A 19,499-nucleotide genomic window follows, 5' to 3' on the forward strand; every position below is an offset into this window, starting at 1 on the left:
GACGCAGATGTTAGTGAGAATACAGCTGTTTTAATTAAAAGAGCAGCTCAGTATGATTCCCGTTTATTATACATAGTTGCACAACCTGAGGCTGGTTAAATACAATCAAATCTTCAACATCTCTTAGAATCACTTCCAGGTTACAACATGCAAGTGACCATGAAAATATTTGGCTTTTTACTTCGTTTTTTTAAATTTCTGAACAGGCACTTACATGAGGGAGTTAAATTTGCTCTCGTTCAAGGATATCCATGTTAGAAGTATCCTACCATAAAGTACACAGAGGCGTTGTCTGCTTTATCAAAGTACCACAGTAATAAAACAGTTCTTACAGAAATGTAATTTGATTATTTACTTACTCATAAAGTAAGGTTACCAATGTCACTTGCACTGGAGTCGAGAAGTCTTGGTTTGAAGGCCAAGTGAACTACAAGCGCAAGTAGCCTTCCACGCAGCAGGCTTCATTTTATGCCCAAGCCACAAGTCTGGTAACAGACTGCATGCTCAGTTGTGAGTAGATGAAGGCTAACTCTTTTAAGCTATTTCTTCAAACACTGAATGCATATGAGATGATTAAGACAAATGATCTGCTGTGCCAGACAAGCTTCTAATGGTTTTAAGGCTCACCTGGCTTCAAAACACCTTTCCAGAAGACCACAAAAAGCTTGTTTGCCCTCATCACAGGCCCAGACGGACTAGGAGGAAGATTCTCCTTTGAGGACATTTTGCCTCTCCTGTCAGGACAGTGAGGAGACAAACTGTGAAGACAGTGGAAGCACAAAGCCAGAAGGGACCAGAGTTTTGTGTATTTGCAAAATAATCAATGGTACCAGCATTTATTTCATCAATAAGAGATAACAACTCTGTTCAAATGCTCACCTGCTCACCACCTGAAGGTGAAATCATGACAACATCCCTACAGTCACTAGTTACTGGGCAAGGAACCCCTAAAAGTCAGGAGTGGCTCACACAGAAGGCTTAGAGAAATATGGTAGAGAGAGAATTGGGGGAGGTAGGGCAAAGATGCTTCCTGACATTCTTTGCTACTGACAGACTGAAAGCTTCTTCAAAAACTTTAAGGTGTCTGAAGGCTCCAGAGTTATCATAGTCACAGTACATACACATGTGTTTTCAGTTAAACCCTGTCCAACATACTAATTAGAAGTCTCAGGACAAATTCACTGTAAACTTCGATTTTTAGTGTGATTCAGTCAATTGTGTTTTACTGTAGTTTCAAAACAAAACAAATGCAAATAAGCAACATTGGAAAGAAACATGCAATAAACAACATGGAGGAGGGAAGTGCTTTAGTCTACACTGTATAGGTGATCAGCAAAAATCAAATATACCAGCCTGCCATGCATGGAAATAACTAGAATTAAGCTTACACATATCCAAGTGCATATAACATTATCAAATAAAAGTAAATGTGCAGTATAAAATAGTAGCTTAAGAAAGTTCCAGTGTTTGAGAAAGCACTTTATTTTAAATGTATATACATACTTGAATGCTTAACTGAAGAATGCTTTAGTAGTATGGTAAATGCAGCACTGCAAGATGAAGGAAGACAGTTGTAATGGAAACTCTGGCCTTCTTTTCCCACAGGCTGCTGCCGTCTTTAACCTGCTGAAGCATCAAAGTTTTTCACCTTATACCAGTTCACATTTCAGGTTGCTCAGCAGATGCTTGTGATTCTGGAGATTCAAATCGCTGGTGAAAGTTTATTCGTTGTTTCCTCAGCTTCTCGGGAGCTTTCCTCCATAAAATTATTTCCTATTTGAGGAAGCAAACACCTTTGAAACCACCATTTACCATTAAGCCAGCAAAACGAAGTATCTTAAGCTCCTTATAGGCAAAGATGGGAGGGGGGGGGAGAGAAACCAAACCACAAAAAAACTCTGCATCCCCATTACTTACAGAACAGTGCAGTACATATGGAAGGTAACAGAAACATGACACATATATTTAGTTACTGCCTGAACACTTACCTTTATCAATCTTGAGCAGTCACCTCTTCCTTAACAACTCTAATCCCCACTTTAATGGTATTAAAAGGTCCAAGAAATTTTTCTTCCTTTTCTCAAAATCCAAAGCCCATCATAGCTGTTGTATGCTCAACCTACCTTTTGTTTTCCATATTTAATTATATTGCCTTGTCTATTCCTTAGAAGGAAGATTCTGATCTAATCCATATAACTTCATTCCAGTGACCCTCTTCACTATTCCTTTCCTCAGCTCATTCTCACCTTTTGTTACATTTTCAGTCAAATGTCTTACCCCTTATTATGATTTTGCAATTATTAACATGGGCTAATGCTGGGAGGGGAATCTATCTGCTAGCAAGCAAATGCACCTGTAGCTCATTTTACCCACGAAGTGTTTTGTCTGGGTATTTGCAACGCAAGGTTGTTCTGTGGCACTGAGCATCTTATCCTTGCTGAAATAGCACCTATCATCCCCTTGGCTCCTTTTTGCAAGTTAACAATTTCTATACAGTCTCCAAGGTGCTCACCCGCAGAAAAGCTTAAGCCATACATGAAGCACAAGTGGCTTCTAATGTGTTGAACATTCAAGGCAGCATGCACAACAGTGCAGACAGTTCTGCAACAAGACTGACCATACCTGTTGTTTGAAGTACCGCCTGTCTTCTTCATCCACGAGCACTAGATTTAAGAAGTACCTCACCGAAAATTTCTTGTTCACATCCCTCATTGTTGGAGTTGGGTCATAGCCTGCCAAGAACAGCCTGATAGGAATTGATTCACCTTAAAAAAGAAAGCTTCAGTTAGTTCCTTAAAACTGGATGTCACTAATGCAGTATCAGAAGACACGCAAAACAAAGGCAGTTTCCCAAGCACTGTCTGTGCCCCTTCCTTGGTTTAAAAAAAAAGAGACAAAAATAAAAAACACCACAAACATAACACTGAGCACAGAGGTGTGTGAAAGCAAAAGTGGGAACACTTTCTCAGTGGAAGCATGGTAGCCAGGCAAGACAGAAGGATCAGTATCTTGAACTCTCTAGAACTGGTCTACACCATGGAGTCAGGTTTGAACCAAAGTGATAAAAGGACTGTAGAATTTCCAATGGTAAACAAAGGGTAAGAATTACTAGGATCCCAAGTGAAATGCCTGAAGTCAATGAAAATATCTGCATTGAATAGGAAAATCCACTATCATTTCAGCAACCTAAGCAGAAGTGTGGTTACTCAAAAAAAAAATAATCTGTAAAAGTCACCTGCTCTCCCCCAGATTTTTTTTTAAATGCAGTTTTAACTCAGAAACGCTTACCATTTAAAACAAGCAGTTATTTACCTTTAACTGGTGCACCATCCATTATTTCATACTTTGCAATGGTTTCAGTCTCTGTTGTGGTACTGGGTCCTGGTAAAACAATTTTTCTGTGAGAACACATGCTTCAGTTTTAAACATTTACAAAGCTTTATCACAGCAATTTCTGTTCTGCAGCATTTAAATTACATTACACCACATTTTTTGCTTTTGTCTTGCATATAAGTTACACACAGCTAAAGCAAGCAAAACCCTCTCCCAGGCACAGCATCTCTTTCTTACTCTCTCCTCCTCACACTGACACAGAAGAGGCAGTAGCCAGTGCTTCAAAGGAGCCCTGGATATGTGGGCTTTAAACAAAGAACAAGCATGCAGGGTAGGTCTTGTGCAACAGTTCTGTTTGGTGGGCAGTGCTAGCAACTGATACTTTAGGCCGTGATCAGACTAGAAACCCGAAGGGTTATCACCCAGCACAGGAGACACTTTTCTCCAGAGCCTAGGATGAAGAAGCCAGAGTACTTAATTTAGCCACAAAAGCCAACAATAGTGTTTTCTGCCCTTCCTCTGTTGCTATGGAGGCTTTCTCATTCTCCACACAAGCAGCTCACTAGGGCTCCAGCCACAGGGGACTGAAGTCATGAGCCACAAGCTCTTACTGCCTTCCTAGTTCAAGGGTGTGCAAGCCTGAGCTGCAATAATTAATCTGTTTCTGCTTCAAAGCCTCTTAATATTTCCATCATACCAGTTTTAGGCTGACTAAAAATGACATTTCTAAAACATGAGAGGCTCATGCTAATCTTTACCAAGACCACTTTCCCAGCTAATACCAGCAGAAGCAAGGGCGTCATCAGGATGTATTTTACACCTTTCCCCTTGTTCATTATCTATTAAGGCTGCTTAAGCTGCTGCATATTTACACCTGAGTTTCATTAACTATGGGTCATGTTTGTGAAGCTAGCCCAACATTCACAAGCCCAGTACAGTGCCACAGACCTTAGGTAATGCTGACTACTAAGTATAATTACCAAAGCACAAAATGCAGATGATAGTCAAACACCAGTGAGAAAGAAGCACATGGAGCCCCAGTTTAGCCAAAGCTGCAACTATTGACTTCACTCTCCAGGTCTGCATAAGGCTTAACTGCCGTACCAGGCTGCCATTTCTTTTGGACTTTGTTTCTCTTACCAATTCCAGTAATCTCCTTTTTGATCAGCTGCAGCTCCATGTGCTGAATTTTTATTCTCACTAAGAGGAAATAAATTTTTCCAACAATCACATCCTTTAAGTGATACCTTTAAAAGAACAGAACGGGGAGGGGGATGTTCATTATAAAATAAAGACAAATTTTTACACCTTCTTGAAAACAAGTTATACAGGCAGTTACCACCTTATCTGGACTGTTATTACTCAGAGCTTGCTTCCCCACTGAGCTAAGCATCTCAGCCAGACCAGAGCAATTAGCACCTTTCCATCACTGCACTATTAGTAAAATACTGTAGTCATATGCAAAAGGATTAAATGCAGAAATCAAGTATAAAATATTTGCTAGTGACCTTCCTATTAGTACTGAAGGCAGAACAGTCAAGTATTCCTCAAAGAGAGGCCATTGTGTAATTAGTAACCAAACAGCTCAATAAAATAATCATCAAATATATTGCTTTACATTTTAAGTCACCACATGCCAAGTTGTTCATCAAATATTACACACTCTACCTTTTTATCCCGAGATATTTACCTGAACATGTTTTGTGCTAAGTGACACTTACTTTGACTTATTGTATTCAAACTCTATATGAAGGCAGTCTTCAATGCCTACTTCCATTTTAATGGAGTTATTTACATCTGGGTATGTAGCAAGCTGATGAACAATCAGATCATATTCTTTCACCAAGTCTGACAGCCGTCTCACTATTGTCACTTTTAGAAAATACCTAGGAAGAAAGCCACCAAGTTAGCCGTAATTATTCAGAACTGCATAAGTAAAAGCCCTTATGTTCTGCAGTACAGGTACTCTTTGAAAGACAAAAGTACATTCGCTTAAGACTAAGCAGAAAAGAATAAGACTACAAAATATAGGTGGAAATGTGGAGCAGGGGTTGATTGGCTGTGTTTGGGGTTTTTTTTAAAGGAGAGGCATGGACTGTTTTCACTCGATTAAACAGAAAGAATTTTATCTACCCAAACAACACAGAGCAATTCCAAATAAAGTAGAAAAGCATACATTATAACAGGATCTCAACAACTCCAATCAAGGCACACTAGCTACTGGCTGTTACATGTCTGATTTGAAATCCAAAAGGAGGAAGCAGGGGAAGGGGACAGCATAATTGCTAAATTGCATTTGCTGCAGGGGTACAGGGGAGAGAAGGCTTAACTGTTACAAACCTCAGTTTGACATTGGCACCAATGTAGGATTCATATGGCTTCTCAACCTGCATGAATTCAAAGTCATAGCTTCTGTTTTGGGTCAGTTCTCCAGGTAAGGCCAGTTCTTTCACTAAGTTTACAAATTCATGAGTATTGCTTTTGTCATTGAAGAGCTCTAAAGTTGAGGAAGTTAAAGGAAAACATGTTTCAGTGTTTGTTTTTAGCAAACAGAACTGTCTCTAGTTTGGCAGAAGCAGGTGGAAGAGGACAACAGAAGCAATTTGATTTAAGTTACACATATTTGACCAGATGTTTTATCCAGTTTTTCAAAGTTATCTTCAGTTTCAGCAACCTACAGTAAGCATTCCGAAAGAGCTAACTGCAATAAACACAACACAAATTTGAAGCTTCACTAGCACAGCATCTTTTTTTAATGACAGCTTAGCTAGCTTTAATACATACTTCTTGCCTTGCACTCTCTGTAATTAGCATTGCCCGAGTTTGGCTTCCAGCATTTATTGCTGAAGGGACAAAACTCTAAGCAACATCAAGCCTGGCTTATCCAGGACAGGCCAGCAATCCCAACTGGTATCCCGAAGATCAACACCACCTATACGGTTTATTATTATTACTAGTCTACAATCAAATGGCTTATCATGACCACTGGTCTAAGTCAGTCATTTGGAAACAAGTTCTTAATACATATGCATAGACGCACCAGTTTTGCGGCAACGGCATCTCCTGTCCCCAGACTAGTGTTGTCATTATGCATCCCTAGATCTATGTCATACAATTCTCACCAAGATAAAAACTTAGAAAGTTAGAAAAAGCTAACATTACCATAAAAAAAATACAAACACTTTAGTATATAAAAATAAGCTTCTCTACAAAAATATCAGCTAAGGACATTAGTGGCAGCTGTTTTTTCTTCTGAAGCTTTTCAGAAGAGAAAAAATGAACTAAACACACCAATTCCACAGTTTATCATTGCCACTTTGGTAAAAACTGACACTAACTAGTAACTGCTTATTTTCTAATATGACTACAAATTATCTAGGGTATACTTTGTTTGCTATGACAAGCATTTCTACCATAAAAAGTTTATTTACTATTGCATATCCAATACTACTTGTGCCAGTCAGAAAAGTTGTACTCCGAAGATCTGGTTTAAAGCAAGTCTTTGACATGCAGCTGGAGCTAGTCTCCAAGCAGTGCAGAGACAGATCACACTACCGGGATGCTTTTTGTATTACTGTATTAAAACTTGAAAGGATGCAAGAAAGCATGGACAAGTATAAAAAGCAGTAGCTTAAACCACTTCTGCATAACTCTGAGGATTTCTAAACGCCAGCACAAAAAGACCCAGAAACACACAAAATTCAAGAAATACTACATCAAATTAAAGTCATTCAGAGATCAAAATTTATGCAAAGTAGATGAAGCACAGCCTGTACAGCTACTAGAGGACCGACTAAATGAGGTTGACATATGCAAGTTCTAGCTTTCCCTACCTCCAAATACCTCATTCCCATCACACTGCTGCTTTATTCTCAAAGTTCCCTTTTAGAGCCCCACTGATCAAAACCTCAAAACATAAAGCACTCTGTCATACCTGCTACATAACAGTTCAGACAGAGTACTGGAGCCTACTGACTGATCAGGAATAGAGAATTTGTGAAATTCCAATCGAAGTCAATTGTATGAGGCTGAAACTTGAAGATTTCCTTTTAAAGGGGACAATAATGCAAGCAGCCCTCTAGCAGAAGGAAGGAATTTTAGCATCAGCCCCTAAGGGTACAGAGGTTAGTTACCTCAAGTAGTAAGAAGTTAGATGTGACCAAGATTCTTCGGTAGTTCAAATCTAACCAGACTTAGATACAGTTGTAGGAAAATCACATTTTTAACTTTGATACCACATTATCTTGCTAAAAAGCACAGAGATCCTCTGAAGGTTCAACAGTATTTTACATTAATAGTAAAAAACTATGTTTTCAAAAACCAACCACCAAAAAAATTATTTTAGAAGTGTTTTCCTGTAGGCTGCCCCATCATTTTTTTCCTAGGCTTCTCTTTCAGAGCCAGAATTAAGGTAGGTTAAATGTCTCTTAAGACAAGAAGCAAGAAATCTGGCACAGTAGCTACACCTGATGTTTTGGCTTGGAACCTTAAATACAGGCAAAAAAGGCACAAGCAGAAAAAAAAAATCCAGTGCTGTGATTTTGCTTTTTTCATCAGGGTCATTTATCAGTTATAGTCAGAGGGAAGACTCTGTTTAAGTTAAAAATTAATAGTTTGAAATGTATGAAGCTGAATCCATTTGTACCATGGTCACAAGTCTAGTTTTTAAGAAATCTCTAGTGGTTCTCAAACTCTTAACTGGGCTGAGACAGATGGAATACTCGGCATCCCAGTTCTCCCTCACTTGTACTCATCTTCCCTCCCAACAACTGTCTGACTAGCACAAATCAGTACATCACTTACATTAAAACAAGTAGGTTATTAATCTTCCTTCGGCACTAACTCAATCAAGTTGCAATGTCTGAGGCAAACTGCTGACAGTAACAAGTGCAAAGTTCCGTAAACCACACACACCTAACACCCCTTTTATAGCTTTAAAACTCACCAATTTGTCCTACAAATTCAATTCTAATTCCTTGGTGCTCTAGTCTCTTCCCATGCTGCTTAAAGGAGATGTTCACCTACCAAGGCAAGAAAACCACCAGTTAAAACTTTTCAACAATTTCACTCTAATACATGACCTTAGTAAAAAGGGAAGTACATTACTACATGCCTATGAAAACTGAGACTTCTTGTCAAAAGCACTGTCTGAGCTTGAAGGCAACCAAACCCAACAGCTGATTATGAAATTAAGCATTATCCATGTGCCACTAAAGCATTTAAGAAAAATCTAATCATCCACGAGACTGAATTTCATAAGTAAGCTTGAAACTTTCAAGTCCCAAAATAAAGAATCTAAGCCAGAGCTTCAGTAGAGTTTGCATAAGCCAGTCATGATCCTCTTGCCATCTTTGAAGGCAGAGAGCTTCAAAGCATCTTCTGACAGTCACATTTGGAAGTCCAAAAAAGACCTGCCACGAGATGCATTCCTTTCAAGTCAAATGAACTTCAGTCCCTTCCTCAGCAGATGGCTAAGTATTGGTGTTAGAGAAGTTAATGAAAAAATAACAGATAATGAAACCTACTATCAAGATTTGCATTTGTGAATTTGAGTCTCACTATCAGACCTTGCCTCACTAGAAAACTTTCCGTAAGGTGACTTTCTACGGAAACATGTAAATATTAAGCATATATAGTTTACTTATGAGGTAGCAATGACTAGAGGAATTCCTGTACCTTAAAATCCAGTACATCACTGATATCTGAACAGGAAGGAAACCACTTGAAAACTCATCAAAAACTCAAAAAAACACCTCATCAGGCACCTCTCAGGCATTGCAAGAAGTGCTCAGGCCAGAGAACATACGAATGCTAGTTCCTTCAGTTTCCTGAGTTTGAGGCCCATCTTGTCAGAGTTTCACATCCATGACAGAGTCTTTCTAGAGAACCACCATCTCAGCACAGAAAGGTATCTTAAGAGCAGGAAGATACCAAGTGACAATAGGTCAGTCAAGATCCAAGTAGGTGTTTAGAAGTCCATCTCAGAACCCAGTACCTGGCTCACATTTCTTGGAGAAAAAGCAAATCATAACAGAAATATTCAGAGAATGAGAATGGCTCCAGTAAAACCAGAGTGATGGCAAGGAGTTCCTAGGTGCAATACTAAAAGTAGAGGAATCCCTCTGGCAATCTCAATATTTTTTTTTTCCCCGCAACAAGAAAAACTCTTGTTGACTCAGCAGCCAGTTGAACTCAATATGTTGCTCCTCCGATGCAATTCCATGAGCCACTTCAGGGCACGAAACATAAGGCTTAGCTTCAGGGTATGCAAAGCAGGTTGGCTACACCAGCCAAAAAATACTGTTACACATGTCAGACTGTGCATTTTGGAGTTCAAGGGGAAGGAGAAGCAGGGGGATCCAGTTTGGGACCGTTTTCTCATCAGAAGCAACAACAGGATTTCGCACAGTTGCACAAAAAGCATAGTCATAAATACAAGATGACCAGAAACAAATAAAAAGCTACTGTTTGGAACGTTCCATTTTTGCAGTTGCCTGAATGACTATGGTTAAAAAGACTGTATATAGGAAAACACTGAAATTACAGCTCTTGCTTGTATCAGTTTTCATTTAACTTCCTATATGCATCTGCATGCCAGGATCAGTACAGTAATTAATAGCAACTTTAAAAAAATGTTACCTTTCCCAAAACAGATTCTCCATCATAGAAGAGAAAATGCTTTTCTACTTTACCATCTTCTGTTTTGATTTCTGCTGTTTTTCGTGTGTCAGCATCATTAAGAATAACATCAATCTCACAACCAGGACCGAAAAAGCCTCCAAGAAAACTCTGGAATAACAAGAATTAGATAAGTTACTACACAGCGGACACTCCATTTTAAATGTGGTATTTACTTGCAGCTGTACACTGTACATTGGGGAAAAAACATTTGAGCTCCCATGAATTTACAAAGCCGTTAGAGACCCAAGAAACAGCGATGACAAAAGACAGCTGTTCATCTAGCAAACAATGGAAATCAGGTCAGTAACAAGCAGCGACAGCTCTTAGAAAATATAACGTTAATAAAAAAAGTACACAGCATAATTACCATTACTACTAGTACACTGAAATGCTAACAAATATTTAAAATGTTACTGTTGCAAACACAACTTTGGTTTCTGTCACTGCAGTTTCCAATCACTGATTTCACTTTTAAAAAATTAATCATTTTAAGCCACAGTCCAAAAAAGAATCTTTTTAAGAAATTTATTTCATCTGGTTTAGGATTTCAGATATTATGCCAAAAACTACATACTGCTTTATACCCACTATAACTTCCGGCATAAACAGCAGTACAAGGATGATCAGAAGCACCAAGAGTAACAGAGCAAAGTAGAGTGAAAAGAAACAACAAGAGGGGATATACTACAAGGCGTAAAGCATCCCCGGGTTGGCAAAGGGGAACAAGGACTTCCATTAGCTGCCTCTTCCTATGCCCCATATTTGTCTTAGCAAACGAAGGAAGCACTAGCAGGTTCAAGGGCAGTGGTTCTTCATCCCACCTGCGTTAGCTACACAACTCTGCCATCAGATCAGGTGGATGTTACAAGTTTACCCGCAGTACTGCTCCACCTTGTAACAGCATTCCCTAGGAATGAGCTCTTGACCGGCACCAAACAGAAGAAATCACAACAGGCCATCCTTTGACCTTGCACAAACATTTCTTACAAGAAGCTGCAAAACACATTAGCAGCTCTATGGGAAACTCAACAAGATTAGTACAAAAGCCTACATTTTCTCCTAAGAATCAGGCACTAATCTGCTTTGATGTACTAAAGCAGACAACACTTCACTAATTCAGTGTAATTTCTCCCCAAAACCCCCAAATCACACTATGTTCTCAAACGAGAGCATCTGCTACAACTAGATGCATTTGGTATACATGAAAGAGTCATTCCCACTTCACCAATTTAATCTCAGAAATGGAGTAAGAACACATTTCAAGACATTCTGGGGACCTGAAGTTTGAAATGTAGTATTAATAACAAAAAGTCTAAAAGAAAGTTTGATCTGAATGCTGCTCCCTAGCAGGAGGTACACTGAGTGCCCTTCGGCTTACTCCTACAAGTCAAGCAAAGACATGGTGCAATTTTGAGCAATAAAACAAGACTAAACCAGCTTTGTACTTCTTCAGATAGCAAGCATCCCTTGTTCATTCCACAAAGACGTGTGTAACTAACTGAAACCTAGCTGTATCTACTTCACATTCTCACAGAAAAGAAGAGGCAGATGACAAACAAGGTGGTCAAACTAACACCAAATGGTGCTCCAAGTCTCTGCCAAGCACGTATTCGCATTAATTGCTGAAACAAGAAATAAAACTTTTTTTTTTTAATGACTGCACATTAGAACCATTCTTGATTTTTGGTTCCTGGGGAACGGGGGAGAGAGAACAAAGAACATTTCAACAAGAATTCCAAATCTTTAGACCATTTTAAACTGTTACACAGACTACTTTTGGGCATGCCCATATTTTTTTCTCCTCAGAAAGTCTGCATTTGTTCTCCAGATTAGCCTTACACTTCTCCCTCCCATCCCCCCGGCAAACAAGGAAGCACATTACCTTTAAAAAAACATTATACAAGATGGTCTCACAGTGTCTTCCAAATTATGAAGCTGTACCATCGGTTTAACGCAGTCAGCCAAAACTAACATTGACAACACATCACTTCAAGACACTGCATATGAATATTTCAGCTCTACCTCTTCGAGATTAGTCATGATCTCACCCAGAGAGGACAGGAATATAAGGAATAAAGGAATCAACAGCTGGTATCCCCTCCAGCTGCTATCGGAGATACCGCTATGGTGAAACTATGCGAAACAAGAAGTACTTTAAGAAGCCATCATATGGCTTATTACATTACAGCTTAAGAAAATGAAGAGAGAACTAAGGTTTTCAGAAGCTGGCCAAACGCTAGCCTATGTTCTTGATTTCTTGCAAAAGACAGATGCTGAAGGTTTTGCTACATCAGGACTGAAATCAATCTGCATTTGGTCCTTGTGTGTTATAGATGTGCTAAAGGACTTGCAGGACTCCCAGCAGCTGATAAACGGTGCAGAAACCCCAGCCTCAGCTCCACACGGAGCCCTAAAAACATTTTGCATATCCAAGGGAGATAGGGACAGAAGGAATCCATGAGCTTCAAAAACCTGAAGCACGTTGATCTAGCTGATTCTTTAAAATATCTCTTTTTTTTTAAATCCGTACAGGATGGCACACCAAGCACTTCACCTAGGCTAAGCCTGCTAAGCACAAAGTGGCTGCTATTTCCCCAGCCCTGAAGAATTACTACCAGCTGCTGTCATTTTAACCGCTGCCTTACGGGGCTGCCGAAGGATTTCCTGATGTTTGCAGGACTATCACATGCACTCTTAAAGCCCCCCCCCGGCAGCAGCCGGGTAGGAAACATGGAAGCCAAGTTTCATGACTCTACCCCGTATTGGCATGTTTGCACGAAGGAGAAGCGGGGGAACATCCCAAGCCTTAATCCATAAGTTATATATATTAAAAAAAACAAACAGGCCAAAGCTTTGCTTTCCGCCCCCCGCTGCTTTGCCAGCTCCCCCCCCAGCCCACCCCCCGTGGGGAGGCCGCCAGGCCCGCCCGCAGCTCGGGGCGAGGCGGGCGGCGGGACCAGCGCGGCTGCGTGGCGCAGGCCGCCGGCGGCGGTACCACCGGGAGCTCCGCGGCCGGGCCGAGGGGTGAGAAGGACAACCGGCGGCACCGGCGGGCACACCGCGCCCGGCGGAGCGGCTCAGCCCGGAGCCACAGGTGGCGAAGGAGGGAGGGAAGGAGGGAGGAAAGGGGCACCGCCCGGCCCAGGCCGCCGCTGTCGCCTCAGGCGGCGGCCGCGCACGGCGCAGCGGTTAGCGGGTAACGGCCCGAGTAACGGCGCGGTACCGGCCGCTCCCCCCGCCCCCGTACTCACCATGGCGCGTGCCCCTCCGCGGCCCACTCCCGCCCCGCGCGCCACCAACACCAGCCGCCCCGGCCCGCGCCCCTGTCATGTGACCTTACGGCACGCCACGCCCCCCCGCCGCACGTGACCTCCTCCCCTTCCCTCCGCCTTCCCGCTGCCGCCGCCACCGATTGCCCCGCGCCCGCCGAGGGCCGGCGCATGCGCGCCGCGACGAAAGGGCGCCGCCTGGCGGGCGGGAGGTGTCTCCGCCGGGAGGGGCTGTCTGACACAAAATAGCGGTCGTGATCCCAAAACAAGCAATATTTTGTGGGGTTTTTTTAGGGAAGCGAGAGCAAGGAGGTGCGAGGCAGCCACTCGGGGGGATTTTACGCCCTTAACTGAGTTTTGTAAAAGCGCAGGCGACTCCCACCGCACAAAGAATTTTAATCTATTATCCCTGGAGCACGATAACATCCACGCAGATTTGGCAGGGCCCCCAGAACCTGTTTTCCCCTGACTGGGACGGTTGCCCCACCCGCAAAAAGCAAAGAGCAAGTTCAGACTGAACACAGATTTTTTTTTTTTAGTGACTGAAAGCAATAAAAATCATGAGGCAAAGTTTTTATTGACTTGGAGTTGGTTTAAAACCGCTCCGTGGCCATCGCCACGTCGGGTCAGGCAGCGGGGAAGGGTCACAGGAGGCGAGGGAAGCCGCCACCATCACGAGCAGGCACACATCTCCAGCCCTACAGCAGCAAATCCTCCTCCGTTAGCTTTTGCTTCAGCTCGCTGCCCCGCGGGCCCGCCAGGAAGGCAGGCAGCTTCGCCTCGGAGAAGCCATTGCCATCACCAAGCCCCGACCCAGAGGCTGGCTCTGCTTCCACTGCGGCGTCAGACCCGGAGCCAGACTCCTCATCCGAGAGCGGGAATATGTCGCCCAGCTCCTGGTATCTCTTCATCCTGAAACACAGAGTGGCAGCTAGTTTATTCCAAATTTATCATTTTGTTTATTATCTCTTAAGTGAACACTCCGAAGCCTCACATTCCCATGGGTGAGCCACAGGACTGTTGAGATGGGAATGCCGGACATTTTCGGGTGCTGGCATTAATGGCGAATGTGCAGCAAATGAACTTACAGGGACGGGTCTGCCATGGGAGGAAGGATCCTGTTGGCTCCGCTGGTGGGCATGTAAAACGAGGGCCCCTTCTCTTCAATGCAGTTAGCGGACCAGGCGTCAGGTCGGCATCTCACTCGCTTGTACCTTGCCTTCTGCACTGGAGCACCTGTTTGAATCAGCTGTGTGTTATTCACTGGAACCAGGACGTTATTCACCGGAACCTATTAACTTTACGAGCACCTAGTAAAGCTTAAGGGCGTGGAAGAAAGTAATTTGTGTAGCCCTGATTGCTCAACTGCTGGAAACTAAATCAACCCTGAAGACATTTTTTAAATGGCTACTGGTATCCTAAGGGACATCCTTGCTATCAGAGACGTCAGGCACGTCTCACGCATGGCACCGGGAAGTCCACGGGAATTAGAAATGGAAATCCTGTGGGAAACCACTGCCTCGCACCGACGTCACAGCAGGGCTCATCCCCAGCTCAGTGCATGACACATCCGTGGGGGACCTGTGGGCTTGAACACATGCAGCTCTCCCCAAAGCTGGTGAAGGTATCTCAAAATTTCCTGGGGACAAGCCACTCCAGTGGAGAGCTGGCTCCTGCGCCCTCCCTTTCTCTTTTGGCTTTAGCAAGGGTCAGAGCCAACTCCACTTTGGCTTTGCGTGCCTCAGCTCAGCCCCTTTGAGTTCAGTGGGATGAGTTTTGGTGGGGAGGTCAGAAACTCAAGGCATGCCAAGAGCCACCTGCTGTGGGAGCAGATTTGGGGATTACACAGGCTCTTGGAGTGCGCTGCCGGAGGAGAGACCGTTCAGGTGTCTCCTAGACACAGCCCAGGGTTACGTAAACCCACAGACTCAATTCTGGTGCCCCCTGGGCACCTGATCAAGGCTGACGCTGAAAAGCAGGTCTCCAAAAAATACCAAAAGGAGAAAATAATCATTGCATAGTAAAGATAAAAAAAAGCAGCATTTTGTCCTTCCTCTTGGTCTCATGTAATTAATTTGTTCTGAAGCCTCCTGGCGTATTCTCCTCCTGGTGGCACTTTATCTATTTTTTTCTCGGTTTCTTGGGAATATCTTTCTGTAATTACACTTCTCTATTGCCCTATATATTTCCATAATGTACTAGATGACTTTCAGCTACCTCCTACACTCTTCTGTAAGAGAAAAAAGATCTCATGGGTATCATTTTCTGTTTCTTTTACAGCACATTCCTTTTTCATACTTGTTTTCTTCTCGTAGCAGTTATTAAGAAGGTTTTTAATAATAACAGCAGCAACAAAATAAACAACTGCAGCTGAATAATTTGCAAATAAACAACGTACAAAAAGCAGGCCATAGTCTCTCAAAGATCTCTGAATGGTAGATACATAATGAAAGCCTATCGCTATCACAGCCTTGTTTTGGGGACAAATTATACTCTACATGCTTGAAAAGCACTTTGTTCTTGCAAGAAACAAATCCACAGGGTACATGTCATCATGAATCAACGTTTCCTTTTAGCTGTTTTAGTGCCGCCTGTTGCAATACTGTACCGAGTAAACCGTTTAATTTCCTCACACTTACAACTAGTTTCCTTTTCTGCCCCGACAAGAAAGTAGACTGTAATAGTTATGACATGGGAACTGTTACATACTCTGTCCGTAACTACCTAACTGAATAACAGTACATGACCGGACGACTACAAAAGGGCTGGTTAAAAACAAAAAATATATTGAAATATATGTTTTGAAAATATACCCACATACAGCAATCTGTTCTATGAAGTCTTTTTCTCCTAGGGGCTGGGAAAGGGGCACAGAAATGCTCCAAAAGCAAAAAGCATCTTTGTTACCATTCCCCATCCAGAAAACAAAACGTTAGCGAAACAGATTTTCTGAGTAGATCTCAGTACCCCTAGAAGAAGGTCAGTCTGAAAAATTTGGGGGCTGCCTACTTGGCCTACACTGCATAGCCCAGAAAGAGGATTACCGAGAGAACAACCGCCCCGTTTTACCTTGTGCTGTGTATCCCACAAAGAGGATTAAACAAATAGCCAGGAAAATCCTCCCGTTACATCTGATAAGGAGCTGCATTTTGGCTGGCATCCCCCCGCTCGCCACCAGCCTTCACCACGGCTTCACACTTCAGAAATACGGCAGGGCGAGGAGATCGACTTTTAGAAAAGGTTTCCAAAACCTCAAACCCAACCCATAACCTGCGTCACCGCTTCCTGATTGACGAGAGCGACACATGCACAGAAAAAGTCCGGTGCTCTGGCCTCCCAGCCCTCATCACTCCAAAAACAGAATTCCCACTGCCTTCATCTCCGGTTTTGCCTGAGGAGAGAAGCAAAGCCGGGACCAACCAGCCCAGCTGAAGGCACGTGCTGCCAGCAGCTTGTGGTCCAGGCGTGAATCCTGCCCAGCGCCTGCCCGGTGCTGAGTGGGGTCTGGGGTGTTTGCTGTTTCATCTGGAGACAAAAAGCAACACTTCGTATCCCCTGATTTTCACCCAACTGCATTTTAGCGTTGGTACCAGCAGCTATTTTCCCTGCCTTAAGCCCATGTCAGTCCACTGCAAGGGTTAGGAGCTGCCTGTTTTGCGGTCAGTGCAAGTTTCACCAACTGGGAAATAATCTTTTTCCACAAAAGTGAATTACCCCGGGAATCTCTTGCCTTTGTTTTTTGGAAAGCAGGTCCTTAGGCATTCACAGTGTAAGTGAAAAAAATGATTCATTTAGCGAGTAGATCCTGGTAGAAATGTGTCAGCTCCTTTCCAAAAGGGCACAGCAGATTTGCTCAGCCCCAACAGCTGATCCAGGGCAGCCGGCTCACCACTCTGCAGCCTGAGCATCCCAGGGAGATACATGGAAGCCGCCTTTCGGCTGGCTCATAACTTTTGCTTGCTTTTTAGTTGGGATTAAAGCAGGCGTGAGCTCACTTAAGCATAAATTCTGTGCAACAAGGTTACATAAGCAGTGGGGGTTTTTCTTAGTCATACCGTTAGCTGCTGGATTAACTGGGGCACTGACAGGCGGGCCTAACGTGGTGCCGGCACCTTTGACAGTGCTGTGGCTGATAGTGCAAGCTGTCTGTGGTAAATCTATTTTTACACAGCGGAAAGTCCACCAAGGCCCCCAGTGGGGACCCAGGCTGAGTGGTGACTTTCCCTGGGGCCCTGCACCAAAACCCCGCAAGTGGCGGAGGAGACCCCTCCAGCGGCTCTGCTCTCCCGGCTGGGATTCGCCACCGAACCAAGGGGTCGAGATGCGCATTTGGCATCAACGCAATTTATTTTGAACCGTCACATGTGAAGGTTTTTTCCGGCATGGGAAAAATAAGAGATAAACCAAACAGGCACAGAACTGACATGCAGAGGTTAGTCCTAACAGACTCTTTTCTACTTTGTATTTTTAGCATCAACTCTTTTTTTTTTTTAAGGTGGTGCTCAGCATCGGTAGGAAGCCGGGCGAATGCGTGCGGGGAGGTGATCAGCCTCCACCCACTGAAGGCTGCGGAAGCCGTTCCTGCAACAACACCTCTCATTTTCCACTGGTCGTGGGCATGTGCCAACCCCTTCTACACCCCTCTAGCGTGAGCAAACAACTCCCCACACAGGGGAAAAGCTCCCTCCGCCAGCTATTTCTGCCCTTTGCACCACCCCGGTACTGGGAGCCCCACGGGATGCAGCCGGAGTGGTGCCCACCAGCGGGCACAGTCGTGGTGGGCCAGGGATCCTGCAGGAGTGGGGGGAGCCACGGGGGGGTAGGTGGGAGCTGCAAAAACCCCATATCTGGAGAGTCATCTCACAGAGCTGAGCTATCTGTCTCGTACCATCAGCCCATGAGGGAACTTGTAGCGCTGGCAGTTTTGCCACACATTTTTGTTATTTTCTTGTGTGTCAGCAGCGCGCCTCAGGAAATGAGTTTGCTTTACAATTGGTAACCATAGGAAGACTGAAGCAAATTTTCCACTCTCCCATCTCACATACACCTGCATGACAGGGGCCAGAAACCCACAGTGAGCTTCAGCCTGTGCCACCGGTGCCCCCGCCCCGCCGTGCTTTGCAGGCAAAAAGCTTTCCACCTTCCTGCAAATGTGGAAGCGATAGTGGAGACCTGGATCTGAAGCCAACTGGGATGTGCAAGACTTAAAAGTGAAGCATGCCCTTTTGTGGAGTGTCAAGGGATGCCAAAGGAACACCATGCAATTATTTACCTCCCTGTAAGCCACTCAGTGCATAAAATGCAGATAATCAGCACACATTTAAAAAAAAAAAAGACAAAACCCTTATCTTGAGCTAGAGGCCACAAGCTGTGGAAAGTTAATGCTCTTTTTTTAAACAGAAAACAGCACACAAGCCATACTATATTGGAACGCTAACCTTGAAACATGCCATTGCATGGCTATCAGAGTTTAAGAGGAAGAGGGTTTTTTTAAAATAAAATATTTTAAATCACAGAGGAGAGGTCAGCTACCTCAAGATTTACTTCCCATAAACTGCAAGGAAGTTTCATAGGATAATATTCTTCTTACACAGATCCTGTGTGTATAGATCGGAAGGTTAAACGTCCCGACAGAATAAGCCTATAAAAAGAAGAAGATAAGTGAGGAGCAGGCATTTGAGAACTCGGCTCGCCCTGAGGCATTTCTTACAAATGAAGCGTTGCCATTATTTTCAAATCACATGCAAAGCAGATTAAGAGCTCTGCATTTTTCTACGGCATTAATTTGGGGAGCAGGGGGCTGGTGGAGGGAGGCCTCAGCACTGTGCCCCTTGACCAGACACCCAGGACTCTTTGTTATGTGCCTGAAAAAGCTGGGAGAAGCCCCTAAACGCTTCAAAATCTAAAGTGATGAGCTGCTCATTAGTCGTAACTCTTGGGGCTGTTTTATCTCCCAGCTGGCTTCAGGAGTAATGAGTAATTTAATAACATTGCTAAACAGGGACCGCAGCACAGGAGCGCTTGGTGTGAGGACATTCGTCCTGCTGTTGAGGGCAGGGGATACACAGCAAAACAATTCCCGACGGGCCAATTTCAGTAACCTGGAAGGGCATCACAAGGGTATTTCAGCCAGTTCCTCAGTGGACACCAACCCCTGCTCTGCTCTAGCCTGGATAAGTGCTGCCAGCGCAGCGCTGTCCAGAGGAGCAGCCTGGT

The 19,499-nt window shown here is 43.6% G+C and overlaps 2 protein-coding genes across 3 annotated transcripts; both read right to left on the minus strand.

Moving 5' to 3' along the window:
- Positions 1 to 10: 10 nt before the first annotated feature.
- On the minus strand, positions 11 to 13,356 carry VPS26A (VPS26 retromer complex component A). Of its 2 annotated transcripts, XM_064464668.1 has the most exons (9): positions 13,266 to 13,356; positions 9,973 to 10,122; positions 8,279 to 8,354; positions 5,674 to 5,830; positions 5,055 to 5,219; positions 4,474 to 4,580; positions 3,313 to 3,381; positions 2,623 to 2,765; positions 11 to 1,773 (listed from the first exon to the last, which is right to left on the minus strand). In XM_064464668.1, exons 1-9 carry the CDS (start codon positions 13,266 to 13,268, stop codon positions 1,660 to 1,662), a joined length of 984 nt encoding a protein of 327 aa, XP_064320738.1. In that variant the 5' UTR covers positions 13,269 to 13,356; the 3' UTR covers positions 11 to 1,659. The 2 variants fall into 2 exon arrangements, with proteins under 2 accessions (XP_064320738.1, XP_064320739.1); XM_064464669.1 differs by lacking the exons at positions 8,279 to 8,354; positions 13,266 to 13,356 and having other exon boundaries at positions 9,973 to 10,110.
- A 485-nt stretch (positions 13,357 to 13,841) lies between these two features.
- On the minus strand, positions 13,842 to 16,526 carry SRGN (serglycin). The gene is made up of 3 exons (XM_009502779.2): positions 16,353 to 16,526; positions 14,372 to 14,519; positions 13,842 to 14,195 (listed from the first exon to the last, which is right to left on the minus strand). The coding sequence occupies exons 1-3, from the start codon at positions 16,441 to 16,443 to the stop codon at positions 13,982 to 13,984; spliced, it is 453 nt and encodes a 150-aa protein (XP_009501074.2). The 5' UTR covers positions 16,444 to 16,526; the 3' UTR covers positions 13,842 to 13,981.
- Positions 16,527 to 19,499: the final 2,973 nt, after the last annotated feature.

Source organism: Phalacrocorax carbo, chromosome 13, assembly GCF_963921805.1.
Source record: "Phalacrocorax carbo chromosome 13, bPhaCar2.1, whole genome shotgun sequence".
Taxonomy (NCBI): Eukaryota; Metazoa; Chordata; class Aves; order Suliformes; family Phalacrocoracidae; genus Phalacrocorax; species Phalacrocorax carbo.

What these genes read in the sequence shown, in the direction of transcription:
- SRGN (XM_009502779.2), bottom strand. Translation starts at nt 16,443, where the DNA reads ATGCCAGCCAAAATGCAGCTCCTTATCAGATGTAACGGGAGGATTTTC. An exon ending in TGTGGGATACACAGCACAAG is followed by an intron (nt 14,520 to 16,352) that starts GTAAAACGGGGC and finishes TGATTCAAACAG; the next exon opens with GTGCTCCAGTGCAGAAGGCA. An exon ending in CCCATGGCAGACCCGTCCCT is followed by an intron (nt 14,196 to 14,371) that starts GTAAGTTCATTT and finishes TCTGTGTTTCAG; the next exon opens with GATGAAGAGATACCAGGAGC.
- VPS26A (XM_064464668.1), bottom strand. An exon ending in TGAATTTGTAGGACAAATTG is followed by an intron (nt 5,831 to 8,278) that starts GTGAGTTTTAAA and finishes CCTCAACTTTAG; the next exon opens with AGCTCTTCAATGACAAAAGC. An exon ending in GGCGGTACTTCAAACAACAG is followed by an intron (nt 1,774 to 2,622) that starts GTATGGTCAGTC and finishes TTCCTCAAATAG; the next exon opens with GAAATAATTTTATGGAGGAA.